The 14,149-nt window shown below is 34.2% G+C and overlaps 1 protein-coding gene across 6 annotated transcripts in view; it reads left to right on the top strand.

Moving 5' to 3' along the window:
* Positions 1-14,149, top strand: part of DPP8 (dipeptidyl peptidase 8) — a 55,189-nt gene that overhangs the window by 17,578 nt on the left and 23,462 nt on the right. For all 6 annotated transcript variants that reach the window (XM_055536730.1, XM_055536726.1, XM_055536728.1 and 3 more), the window contains 7 exons: positions 2,061-2,234; positions 3,067-3,235; positions 8,528-8,638; positions 10,026-10,154; positions 10,697-10,758; positions 12,432-12,532; positions 13,309-13,486. In XM_055536730.1, the coding sequence (XP_055392705.1) occupies positions 2,061-2,234; positions 3,067-3,235; positions 8,528-8,638; positions 10,026-10,154; positions 10,697-10,758; positions 12,432-12,532; positions 13,309-13,486 (924 nt within the window). The remainder of the gene's footprint in view (positions 1-2,060; positions 2,235-3,066; positions 3,236-8,527; positions 8,639-10,025; positions 10,155-10,696; positions 10,759-12,431; positions 12,533-13,308; positions 13,487-14,149) is intronic.

The raw sequence follows: 14,149 nt of genomic DNA, 5'->3' as shown, positions 1-14,149 counted from the left end.
CACGCACCACATGAAAGACTTTTGTATAATAAAATGTATCCTTTTGATATTGCTTCTAGAATTTGTCTTCTCTCATTGGACAGTTTTTCTACACTCGGGTTATAAAAGAATTTACCCATGTTTTTATCTAATGCTTTATATGGTTTCACTTTTTAAAGGTTTATTGAGGTATAATTGACATATAAAAATTGCAAGTATTTGGTTTAATAGATTTGGATATGCATACATACTTTTATTTATTTTTTTCATTAAAAATGATTTTTTAAAGCAATTTTAGGCTTACCATAAAATTGAGAGGAAAATACAAAGATTTCAATCCATATGATTATTTTATTTATTAAATTTTTATTAGAGTGTAGTTGGCTTACAGTGTTATCTTAGTTTCAGGTATACAACAGAGTGAATCAGTTATACATTTACATATACACGCTTTTTTAGCTTATTGTCTCATATAGGCCATTACAGAATACTGAGTGAGTTTCCTGTGGTTTAGAGTAGGTCCTTATCAGTTATCTATTTTATACATAATAGTCTGTATATGTCAGTCCCAATCTCCCAATTTATCCCTCCTCCCACTTACTTGGTATCTATATTTATTTTTAGATTCCACATATAAGCAGTATCATATCTTTGACTTCACTCAATGTGGCAGTCTCTGGGTCCATCCATATTGCTGCAAATGGCATTGTTTTAGCCTTTTTTGTGGCTGAGTGATATTCATTTGTACATACATATGTGCCATATCTTTTTTGTTTATTCCTCTGCTGATGGACATTTAGGTTGCTTCCATGTCCTGGCTATTGTAAATAGTGCTGCAATGCATGTTGGGGTCCATGTATCTTTTTAAATTATGTATTTTTCCAGATATATAAACTTGACTGCTTTTAAAGTATTAGTCCTTGAGACGTCCCTGATGGTCCAGTGATTGGGACGCCATGCTTCCATTGTGGGAGACCAAAGTTTGATTGGGAAACTAAAATCCTGCGAGCTGTGGCTTGGCTAAATAAAATAATTAGTCCTTGATAGCAGAAACCATATCTGTTTCCCTTATTTATCCCTTTATTTATCATAAAGAGCTCTTAGGGAAGATGTGGATATAAATTCTTAAAACTAGCACTTACTAGATTTGTTTTCTTTATGTTTCTTCTTATACATGTGAAATTTTATATATATGTATCAGATAATACTTTTAGTTTGGGAAGGCCCCTCATCATCATCAATCATTAATTACAAATATTCTTTGACGGAGATTTTAGCTGTTGCTTTAAGTGGGAAAACAAAATGAGACAGATTCTGCTCTCACGTTTTTTTTAATTCATTTACTGAAAGAAAGTGAAAAACAATACTATAGCCAAATGAGTAAAAGAGATAGTAACTCGTATAGAAATATCGGGAAACTTTCCTGGCCAGCGTTGATTTAGGGCTAAGGTTTTGGGATAGCAGTAAAACTCAGATGGATAGAAAGAAAAATGGCCTCTCGGTGTGAAGGGAAATGGAACAAAGGCCAGGAGCCAGAACACCACAGTAATGTGATGGGCCTGACCTGGGGTTTTATTAGAGTAGTATTAGTGGATGTAGTGGAAAGGAACTAATGACAGCTGATGTTTGAGAACTTGACTCTGTGCCAATCATTGTGCTAATAAACATTTTACATATTTTTATCCAAGTTAGTCTTCACAGTGCTGAAGTAAATGGTTTATTCCTACTCTGAAAGTGAAGAAAACTACTTTTGAAGAAATTAAACTACTTTAGAGTCTCCTCTTAAATGCATGCAGAGCTGCTGTATTACATTTAAGTTGTAGGAGATCTTGAATGCCAAGTCAAAGTAATGGAGCTTAACTCTTGCTCTCTAATGAATGCAGTATTCATATAGGGACCTTTTACCAAATTTTTCAGCAGACTTCCCAAAATTAATCTGTTTAAAGTTGTAACGAATTTTGGGATCACTCAAAATGTAAACTCAGTAATACTGTAGATGCTAGAATTTCAGTGCTATTAATAAAAGCAAAAAGCTGGCTTTCAGAAAACTGAAATAGGAGACCTCTCTCTTTCTGCATTAGGCGACACTGGACTATGGAATGTATTCTCGAGAAGAAGAACTATTACGGGAAAGAAAACGCATTGGAACAGTTGGAATTGCTTCTTATGATTATCACCAGGGAAGTGGAACATTTCTATTTCAAGCTGGTAGTGGAATTTACCATGTAAAAGATGGAGGGCCACAAGGATTTACTGTAAGTTGATTTTACTACTTGATAAACTGCTAGGTGTCCTAAAATTATTTGTGTCCAAATCAGAAAGATAGTTAAACTAAAAAATTCTGCTTACCAGTTATTTACCACTAACTTAGTAGTAAAGAAAATAGGAAATATGGGTATTAATTTCCAATTTTTAGTTAATAATTTTTCAATGACATTAGTTATATAATTTTAAAATACTGAAAACACTTGTTATGTAGGAAGAGTTAGTAAGGGGAATCAGTGTGCCATTTTTTGTGTAATTGCTGAGTTGGATTTTCAAAGATAATGATATCACAAGACAATCCCTTTTTGGTTCTTCTAAAAGCTTAATTCATCTCAATAAATAGTTTAAAATTTTGATTTTATTCCAAGCAGTTTTTCATGTGATATTAGAACTATTCTTCTGATAGAATTGTGACGCTTCTACCTTTCATTACAATTTTATGAACAAATTATTTTATACTGGTAAAATTAAATGGAAACATTTAATAAGTGAAATAGGCATATAAATTTAATAAAAGTATGCAACAAACAATAATTACTCTATTTAACAGGTTTGGTCAACAAAATTTATGAGGTGCTGTTATATTGTCTTTATTTCCATTCCTGTTAGGCTTAGCTTATTAATTCATAGGAAAAAAATGATTCGTTTCTTATAAGGCACATAAGAACATTTTTCTGGAGAGCAGTTATCACAGTTGATATTATACTTAGGATTATTATTCATTTTATAGGAAGGGTGCTGGTACAACACCCTGTATTGTATGTATATAAATATGTATGTATAAGCCTGATACTTGCCTTTAAATGTTGTTTACTTTTCTAGCAACAACCCTTACGGCCCAATTTAGTGGAGACTAGTTGTCCCAACATTCGGATGGATCCAAAACTATGCCCAGCTGATCCAGACTGGATTGCTTTTATACATAGCAATGACATTTGGATATCAAACATTGTAACGAGAGAAGAAAGGAGGCTCACTTATGTGCACAATGGTAATTCAGGTTCTTCAAATCAATTTTCCTAAAAAATATTTTTAAAATTTAATTTTCTTTTGCTTACATTTTGAAATCAAAGCACGCTGATCTTTATATTTTAAATTTAAATCTTTGAAATTAGAAAACAAATGCAACTTGTTTTTATAAACTTGTATGTATCACCTATAGAATGCTACTTGTTTTTTTTGAAGTTGATGGCTATGTTTAATGTCTTGATTTTGCTGATATTATAGGTGTCTTCACATGTCCAAAATAATCAAGTATGTATTCAATGCATGCACTTTTAATGTCAGTTATACCTCAGTAAACCTTAGAAAAGATGATAGTGAAGCTTAAACAACAAAAAGAATACAAGTTTCTGAGAACACTAGATTACATAAAATTTCCTGTGGGGTAAAAGAAAGAACTACCTCTACCACCACCAAAAATGAAATAACAAACAAAAAGAATCATTGTAATGCTACCTTGTTTTAATGGTTATTTTCAGACAGCACAACCGTAGCACTTCTCTGATTGAAATAAAATTTAATTTAAAAAATCTTGTTTTTAGGAAAACAAACAGAAAAACTCAATACACACTGTAAGAACTACTTAAAATTTTATTTTCCCTTTTTGGAGAGCCTGCTTAGTTATTTTGTCATAATAGGGAAAATAAAACTTTCTGTGTTGTGGAAATATTTAATTTTTATTGAAATGACTTTAATAATACTAAGCACTACTAAAAGGGCTTCCCTTGTGTCTCAGCTGGTAAAGAATCCGCCTGCAATGCAGGAGACCTGGGTTCGATCCCTGGGTTAGGATGATCCCCTGGAGAAGGGAAAGGCCACCTATTCCAGTATTCTGGCCTAGAGAATTCCTTGGGCTATATATATAGTCCATGGGGTCTCAAAGAGTCAGACATGACTGAGCCACTTTCACTAAAAGCACAGAAATGATATGGAGTTTTTCCTTTTTCCTCTAAAGCTTTTATACAAATGAAAGAAGGGAAATAGTTTTGTTTTTTTTTTTTAAACATGGAAGTACACCTTAAGGTTAAGCTCCATGATGAAGGACAGTCCTCTAAAAATTTATTGTCCAACTTTCCCGTAATTTGATGGTCATAAAACTGATTTATTGGGCATGGGCATCTTCCTTAATAAATTATTTTAGAATATGATAGTGTATTGGCAACAGTTTTTTCATCATTAAGATAGTCAGTGTTTAGAAGAAGTCTTTTTCTGAATAACTTATATTGATTTAAAAAAGCACTGAATTAGAAGTCAAGAAATCTGTTCTAACCATTGTCGATCAAGAAAGATATATCAAGTTCCTGTGTGCCAGACAATGTGGCAGGAACTAAGGATACAGAGTTGAATAAGACGTAGTCCTGGCCCTAAAGGAAATAACAAATAAACAAATAACAGAACAGAATGATAAACAGCAAACATTGGGTGTTATGAGAGTACAGCCAGGGTAGTGGTCCCTGAAGGCTTACCTGAAGAGCTGAACTTAAACTGCTCTCCAGTAGTGACTGTGCGTTAGCCAGTACACTCCAGGCAAGAGGGCAGCCTGGAAAGGCCTTGGTGCGGAAGGCACCATCGTTGGTATGAATTAGAAGCAGTCCTACGCTCCTAAAGCATGAGGTATGAGTCAAGATATAGAGAAAGATGAGGCTGGCACATAAGGGCAAGGAGAAGGGTGGACAATTTCTTATGTAAATGAACATGGCCTTTATCATGATATGGGGGTTCATTGGAAAAAGCTTTTAGCAGTTGAGTAGTGTGGTCAGAGTCATATTGTAGATAAATTGTTCTGAATACTTTGTGAAAGTTATATTTGAGAAGTGCAAGTCTAGAGAGAGGGCAAAGCTTAACTAGTGTAAATACTGTAAATACCCAGGTCTTAACAACCTAAAACTAGGGTGTAGAAGAGAGAAAAGGGGGTGGAGTAGGGAAATTTTAAGTAAAATGTCCGTATTTTGGTGTTTAATGAGTCTTCATCTGGTGTCAGGAAATCAGGACAGCTACCACTGGCAAAACAAAGTTTAGGTTAGTAGTTAGTAAATCTGGGTTGGAAATCCTAGCCATTTGTTCATGGTTTCAGCAAGCATTAGAGACTCACTATGTACTAGTTATTGTTCTTGAGGCTGGGACTGCTTTGACAGTGACTGTTAGAAATAAGGCATGTTTTTAGTCTGTGCATTTTTTCCTTCGGTAGGATTGTTTTACATACAGGATTATTGTGAAAATTGGCAGAATTTAAAGTAGAAACCACTGAAATCCTGCTGGATGTGTGTGTGTGTGTTGGAATTTATTTTATAAATCTGAGAAGTGATTCTCTTGTGTGACTTTTTTTGTTTTTAACAATTTTATTTATATTTGGCTGTGCTGCGTCTTCGCTGATGCGTGGGCTTTTCTGTAGTTGCGGTGAGTGGGGGCTACTCTTCGTTGCCATGTGTAGGCTACTTATCATGGTAGCTTCTTTTGTTGCAGAGCAAGGGCTGCAGGCACGTGGGCTTCAGTAGTTGATGCACATGGGCTCGGTATTTGCGGCTCACAGGCTCTAAAGCACAGACTCAGTAGTCGTGGTGCGCAGGCTTAGTTGCTCCATGGCATATGGGATCTTCCCAGACCCGGGATTGAACCTGTGTCTCCTGCATTGGGAGGCAGATTCTTTGCCACTGAGCCACCAGGGAAGCCCACTATAATAGTGTTTTTATTAATTTCTTTTCTGTGCATGTAGGTATATGGTATATTTTTTATTTTCAGGGTTAGTGTAGTAGTTAAAAATACAGTCTAGAACTGGAGTATCTAGACTTGAGTCTCATCTACTCTTTTTTACTTCTGTTCTTTTGAGTAAGTTGTTTAACCTATCTTTGTTTTCATATCTGTAAAAAGGTTAATGAATAGCATGTCATCATGAGGTTGTTATTGAAGTTTTAATATTTGGGAAGTATTTTAGACAGGGTCTGAAACACAGTAAGTACTGTTATAATTTGTTTATTTAGAAAAGTAGGTAGAGAGTAAGCATTATCACTTTAATTTCTCTTATCACAACAAATTTCCAAATGAAAGTCTTCTTTTACATGGGTTTATTAATCACTCAGCATCTGCATTTGCTTATTCTCTGCCTTGCATAATAGAGAAACTTAAAAGTAATGTCATACCAACCTCTACTCTCAAAGGACATATCTTATTGGGAGAACAAGGTGATACCATTTATTCATCTAATTAATCTTAGTAATTGAGGTCATCACCAGGGATGCCCGTAATAAATGATAGAGAGATATAAATGAGTGATACATATTATCACATCTACAGGAGAACAAAACATAAAACAGTATGGGAGGTATAACTTTGGAGTTGTTGAATGATCCAAGAAAGCGGAGCACTGATGGCTGCATCATTAATTACAAAATCCAGAAACCCGGAAAACAGAGCTTAGTGTTGATTAAGTTGGTGTGAAAACCTCTTTGGTGGCAAGATGTGACCTGAACTGACCTGAGGTTATTTATAGTCTTAATCCTACTTAGTTTGCCTATTCCTAAATTTGCTGCAGGAATATTAGTGTATTTGATTACAAGGTATTTGATTATCCTGCTGGAGATATGACATAATTATGTGTTGATATATAAACATGAAAAGAATTCCCCAGATTCTGTGTTCTGAACACTTCTGGACTCAAAATTTTGTTGTTGTTTTTTTACTTGATTTTTATTTTATATTAGAGTATAGTTGATTTACAGTGTTGTGTTAGTTTTAGGTATATAGCAGTGATTCAGTTATATCTATTCTTTTTCAAATGATTTTCCCATTTAGAGTATTACAGAATATTGAGTAGAGTTCCCTGTGATTTACAGTAAGTCCTTTTGGGTTATCTAATTTTGTATATAGTAGTTTATTTATGGTAAGAGTGCCAATTTCTTTTCTGGCGTGCTGCGATTCATGGGGTCGCAAAGAGTCGGACACGACTGAGCGACTGATCTGATCTGATAGAAACCAATATTTGTTGTGTAGTCACTAGTGGTGTCCAACTCTTTTGCCATTTCCTTCTCAAAATTTTTTGGTAAGGAACAATTGGTTCATATTACACATTTTTACCCAGCCATTCCAGTCCTAGGTTTTTATTCAAAGAAATGAAAACACATGTTCACAAAGATTTTTATACAAGAATGATTTCTGTTGAGCTCGCACAGATTTTGGTCTGTTGGCTAAATGCACATAGCTTAGCTAACTGTTAGGATTGGATGAAACCTATGAATATAATAAATGTCAGAAGACCTATAAGTATTTAACCTGTCATTGTATATCAGAGTTTCCACGGGGATAATTCAAACTTCTGTCAGTATCCTGATTGATCAGAAAACTTGAATGAAAATGAGAAGTCTCAGGGAAAAACACAAAAACTTTTTTTCTGAGCGAATGTGTGTGTTTCAGAATTGAAAATAAAGTTCTTAGCAGAAACTGATGTATCAGACTTCTGTTTTGTTGTAAGATCAAGTCTCGTAGAAACTATACAAGAATATATTTACTTGTACACAAACTCATTGTGGAATGTGAAGTTTTTGAGATGGAGAGAGAACCTGAATTCTGTGTACACCCCAATAAATGTGACTAGTTTCAGAAAAATAAAAGAATGATTTTAGCATCTTTATTCATAATAGCAACTAGAAGCTATTCAGATGTCCATTAACAGATGAATGGATAAAAAAATTGTGATATACAATGGATTATCACTCAGCAACAAACATAAAGTATGTACTGTATGATTTCACTTACATGAAAGTCTGGAATATGTAAAACCAACCTTTGGTGATAGAAATCAGATCAGTGGTGCTTTCTGAGGCAGGAATGGACATTGACTGGGAAGGGACATGAGAATGGAAGTATCCTGTGTCTTGGTAGGGTTAGGAGAGTTACAAGGCACCATGACCCTTCTCATGTATTCTTTTCCCCATGGTCCTAGCTAAATGGGAAAATAAAAACTGACATTTATGGAGCACATACTATGATGGTTCAGGCTTTGTTGTAAGTACTTTATGTAAAATAGCTCATTTAATCCTCATAACAACCATATAAGGTAGGTTCTTATTCCCATTTACAAATGGGACACTGCAACGGAATGTGATCAGGTGATTTGCCCAGGATCAGTCATTTGGTGGATAATGGAATCCAGATTTGAATTCAGTCCATTTGGCTTCACAGTTCACCATGATACTATAGCTGCCTTTCAAAATAAATGGATCGTTCTGCTTTGTACCTGTGAAAAGATGAGAACTTCTGTGAAAATTTTGCCTTTATGTTTGTTTAGAGCTAGCCAACATGGAAGAGGATCCCAGATCAGCTGGAGTTGCTACCTTTGTTCTTCAAGAAGAATTTGATAGATACTCTGGTTATTGGTGGTGTCCAGAAGCTGAAACAAGTAAGAGGTTCAGAATAATATACTATAAGTCAGTTAAAGCATTATGAGATTCAACTACCGGTTAGGTAACTGCACAGATTCTTAATTCTGAATAGTAGATTCTTAAGTGATGAAGATTGGATCTTACTAGTAGTTACTGCAAATATTCAGGCTGTATACCACCATAATGAATTCTCATAAAAAATAATTAGTTGTATTATGGTTCTGTGCCCCAGGTCCTTCAGCTTTCCTTGCCAGTTTTTCTTTTTTTTCTTTCTTTTTTTCATTTTTCATTTTTTGGCTGCACCGTGCGGCTTATGGGATCTTAGTTCCTAGATCAGGGATCGAACCTATGCCCGCTGCCTTGGAAGCACAGAGTCTCAACCACTGGACCACCATGGAAGTCCCGCCAGTTTTTCATCTAGAAGCTGGTTGGTAGCAACATTGGTAGCAAAATAAAAAATGCCACCCTTTAGTGGGAGTTGCTACAAAAATATAGAATTGCCTAGAGAGTCTGCATGAACAGATGGCCAAATTAGTATATGAATGGATCAGGAAAAAAAGGCAAAAATTCCTTTTTTCTTTGTGAATTCACAAGTATTTCACTAGCTGAGAAAGAGCTCTCTAAAGCAGAAGCTTTCAAACTTTTTGACTGTGATCTGGTTAGAAATTTGCTTTATATTCCAGCCTAATACATTGTACATATATTCCACATAAAACTGAAAACAAATTTCATGAAGCAATGCTTAATCTTACATGTAATGCACTCATATATTTTTTTTGCTTGTCTTATTTTTAAAATGCTGATTATGACCAGCTAAAAGATTTCATGACCCACTAACGGATTGCACGTAGCATTCTGAACACATCTCTAAGGGACCATGAAAAATATTTATAATATTTAAGCCATATCTTAGATTTGGACATTTTAAGATGTAAAATGTTTTGCCATAACTATGCTTTTAGAACAAGATTATGACATGAATTAGAGAAACCATTAAAAAAAACCTGGACTCTTTTAAAGTGGGGTTTATTTTGTTATAGAAAATATTGTAAGTGTAATAATTCCTGAAAGGAATGCATTTTAAGGTATGCAGGAACTGAAATACTTCACAAATCTGTTTCTTCCATTGTGTGTGTGTGTGTGTGTGTGTGTGTGTGTGTGTGTGTATATGATGATCTTCAGTTTTTATCTCCAAGAGTAGTAGCCTTTAACCAATAAAAGTGGCTTAGCAGTAACTCACCTTGCTACTGCAAAGATTAGTAGTATTTTCATACATGAAAGGCAGTATATTTTATACATAAACTATTTTTTACTATGGGAAATAGAATACTAGAGGGAATGGTCAATTGTGATGATTTTCTGGCATAATACTCCCAAATTTTCAATATTTAATTTCCTTTTAAGCTCCCAGTGGCAGTAAAATTCTTAGAATTCTATATGAAGAAAATGATGAATCTGAGGTGGAAATTATTCATGTTACATCCCCTATGTTGGAAACAAGGAGAGCAGATTCATTCCGTTATCCTAAAACAGGTACTGCATTCCATTGATGTTTATATACACTCATTCCTACTTTTAAAACAAGATTCTTCTGCATTCATTCAAAAGTTTGGTTAACATTGATCCTTTACAGACCGAAGGATAGATTGTTAAGTGTCTCTGAAGTAAATTATTTTAATTATAGGCTGATCCTTTTAAATTATTTCAAAGGTAGGGAGGTGCACAAAACTGATTATTTCAAGGAATGGATAAAGAAGTATCTTTGCTACAAAATAAAGATTTTTAAGGGATTATGTTCTTAATAAATTAGCAATTTTTCCCCATATTGCTATTTACAGCATTTCAATTGTGAAATGATATAGGATTCCCCTTCATTACCTACTAATTCCTAATGTTCTTTGGCTCCTTCTTTTATAGTCATATTGAAAATTATGAATTTGAGATAGAATTTTGAGTTTTTTATATAATAAAGCCCTGACTAAATGCAATATTCCTGATTTGACTAAAAAGGATTCATCTGGTAAAATTAGTTTGAATAGCTTTGTATTACTGTTTGTTTATATCTCTTCCTAAAGGCACAGCAAATCCAAAAGTCACTTTTAAGATGTCAGAAATACTGATTGATGCTGAAGGAAGGGTAAGTATAAAATGCTGAGTTAACTTTTTGTATCATTTCATCTGTCAACAGAGATTGTAGATATGCTTTCTTATATTTTGGACTTGTGGAACTTGCTGAGGCATCTGTAGATCATGATTTCAGGTTGACCTCATTTTCTACTTTGAAAACTTTCTTACTGGTTCCCAAGTTAGGAGTATGGGGAGATGCATATTTACCATTCCTTTCCAGTAGTTTTTCCTCTTTGCCTTTGTTAATTCTCCAGATCAATATTTCTTAGATAGTGGTTATTGACTGTTGAGTTACCCTCTGTGTTGAATAGTTGTCTGTCTTAGGTTAAATATCCCTCATGTCTTTTATACTGCTGCTTTCCACAGTCAGATGCCTATAAGCTTAATGTACACATAATTAATTAAAAAAACAATCTTCTCTGCTAGACTTTTTAAAAACAGCTTTATTGAAGTATATTTCACATACAATATAATTGACTCATTTAAAGTGTACAATGGCTTTTAGTATATTCTCAAGATTTGTGCAGCTATCACCACAGTCAATTTTAGAACATTTTCCTTACTCCTAAAGGAAATTCACATCCCTTAGTCATCACCCCAAAACCTCTCCATGCCCCCCAGCCCTAGGCTGCCACTAATCTGTCTAGGGATCTGCCTGTTCTGGACATTTCATATAAATGGAATCGTACAGTATCTAGTCTGTTCTTTCACTTAAAATCTTATTTTCAAGCACTAATCCTGTGGCACCAAGTAACAGCACTTCACTACTTTTTATCACCTAAAAATACTCTATTGTGTGTATATATACCACATTTTATTTATCCACTCATCAGTTTTAGACAGTTGGGTTCTTCCAAATTTTGGTTACTAAATGTAATGCTACCAATAGTGTGGGTGTACAGGTTTTTGTACGGTCATACATTTTCATTTCTCTTGGTTAGATACCTAGGAGTGGAGTTGTTGGGTCATATTATAATTCTGTGTTTTACCCTTTTGAGGAACTCCCAAATGGTGTCCGCAGTGGCTGCACTACTTTATATTCCCACCAGCAGTGTGTGAGGTTGGCAGCTTCTCCACATCTTCATCAGCTCTTGTTATTACTTGTCTTATAGCCATCCTAGGGGATTTGAAGTTGCATCTTATTGTGGTTTTGATTTACATTTTTCTAATGACTAATGATGTTGAGCATCTTTTCGTGTGCTTATTGGCCATTTGTATATCTTCTTTGGAGAGCAATCTATTCAGATCCTTTTGTTCATTTTTAAAAATTTATATTTTAAAGTGTGTTAGCCAGACTATTTAGGGAAAAAAGTTTGCTTACTCAAGACCATTTCACTAATATATTATACATATAGTATTTTAAACTAAAATGTAAGGAACTAGAGACTACTATTTTTCTTAGATACTAAAGTCTATAAAGTGATTAAAATCTGATTTTACTAGTTACTATCAAGAGTTCTATTAGTATCACTCATGGAAAAAAACTTTTAGACTATGCTAAGTCTTTTAGTTAGAACTTTTTTAGACATAAAGAACACCAATAAAGGTAACCCATGACTTACTGCTGGTTTTGCTATATCCTTTGTACCTAAGACTGAACAAGTGTCATGCTGTTAAAAATAGTGCTTTACGTAGACCAGTATCAGTCTTCTATAACTAGGTTCCTTTTTTCTTTTTCAATAGATTATAGATGTCATAGATAAGGAACTAATTCAGCCTTTTGAGATTCTGTTTGAAGGAGTTGAATATATTGCCAGAGCTGGATGGACTCCAGAGGGAAAATAGTGCGTATGTTAAATTGTCACTTCTTTACAAATAATTTAGGACCCAGAACTGTCTGTGCTATTAGGCTCTTCCTTTCCTTTGGAGCTGTTTTCACATGTAAATTTGCAAGGTAGTTAGTTCTACACAAAGAATTTTTCCTGAACTAAGTAGACTTGTAATCCTATAAGCATAGGTGCATTGCATTTTATTTCTGTCTCTTACTTAGCCAGTGACAGTTTCACAGTGGTATTTGTGGTTAAAGTAGGACTTTCAGGCTCATATGTAAGTATATGTATTTTTTTAATTGTATAACTTAAGCAGAAATATTTGTACAGCCTTATGTGAAGATGATTACATGTATTTCCTGTGTCTGATGTGGACAACAGGAGTTTTCATGGGGCTAGCATTTGTTGACATTAAAGGGAGAAAATAATTTCAAAGGCCATCTGTGATTTTGGAAATTTAAAGAAAACTACTTTTAAAACCTCTACTCAAGCTTAACTTTAAAAAAAATAAGTGGAATATGTGTACCTATGGCTGATCCATGTTGATGTAAGGCAGAAACCAACACTATATTTTAATTATCCTTCAATTAAAAATAAACTTAAAAAAATAAGTGTAGAATGAACTAATACTTTTCATTAGCTGTTAGTAAGTGATAATGTAACATATACTAAAGCAATACTGTCACTGTGATTACAGAAATAACTGATGGGTGCTAGGGGAAAGATTAGTGGAATATTCATTTTCCGAAAGAGAGCTTTATTTTGTGCTTTTCTTTTGTTTATGTAAATAGTGCGTGGGCCATCCTACTAGATCGCTCCCAGACTCGCCTACAGATAGTGTTGATCTCACCTGAATTATTTATCCCAGTAGAAGATGATGCCATGGAAAGACAGAGATTCATCGAGTCAGTGCCTGACTCTGTGACACCACTGATTATCTATGAAGAAACAACAGACATCTGGATAAATGTATACATGTTTTCTTGTAATACTTGGTTTGAATATTTTCTCAGAATGCTAAAGTAAATGAATCTTGATAGCAAACTATCAAAAGGAATTTTTTAAGTTCACAGTAATTTTGAATGTTATTTGCTTAGTTTGAACATTTCAAATGGGAATGTTGGTTCCAAAATGGGGAATGGTTTGTAGATGAAAGGTCGATGCCATTCCAATGACATCTCCCTGGATGCAGAATTGCCCTTGTTTCTGGACACATCAGATATTGAAAACACAACCTCACCAGGGCCTCGGAGAGGACCACGAGAGTCCTGACTAGAAAAGACTTTCTCTTTTAAGTTGGTAAACTATCCCAAAATATACCAATTTGGGATTGAATTTTTCATTTTCCAGTTTAATGGAAAAAACTTACACAAGATACAAAATAAATAAAGCCAGTTCACTCTCCTCTGGCTGCATATAGGCTTCATGTGATTCACCTAACAGATGACATCTGTTTTCCCTTGAATTGTTAGAATATTTCTCTCTGGAAAAGAAAAGTAAAAAAACATTTTTTCTCATAATTCTTGTAATAAGATTTATATCATTAAATAAATTTCATGCCATTTTTCAAAGAATTCCAGAGATGGTGAGTAAGAAACAGCTTTTGGTTGTATTTTTCATTTTTCTCCATTT

This window comes from Bubalus kerabau, chromosome 10 (genome assembly GCF_029407905.1).
Source record: "Bubalus kerabau isolate K-KA32 ecotype Philippines breed swamp buffalo chromosome 10, PCC_UOA_SB_1v2, whole genome shotgun sequence".
In the NCBI taxonomy this organism is placed as follows: Eukaryota; Metazoa; Chordata; class Mammalia; order Artiodactyla; family Bovidae; genus Bubalus; species Bubalus kerabau.
Note: the sequence above shows the minus strand (reverse complement) of the source record. Positions and strands in the feature narration are given on the sequence as shown.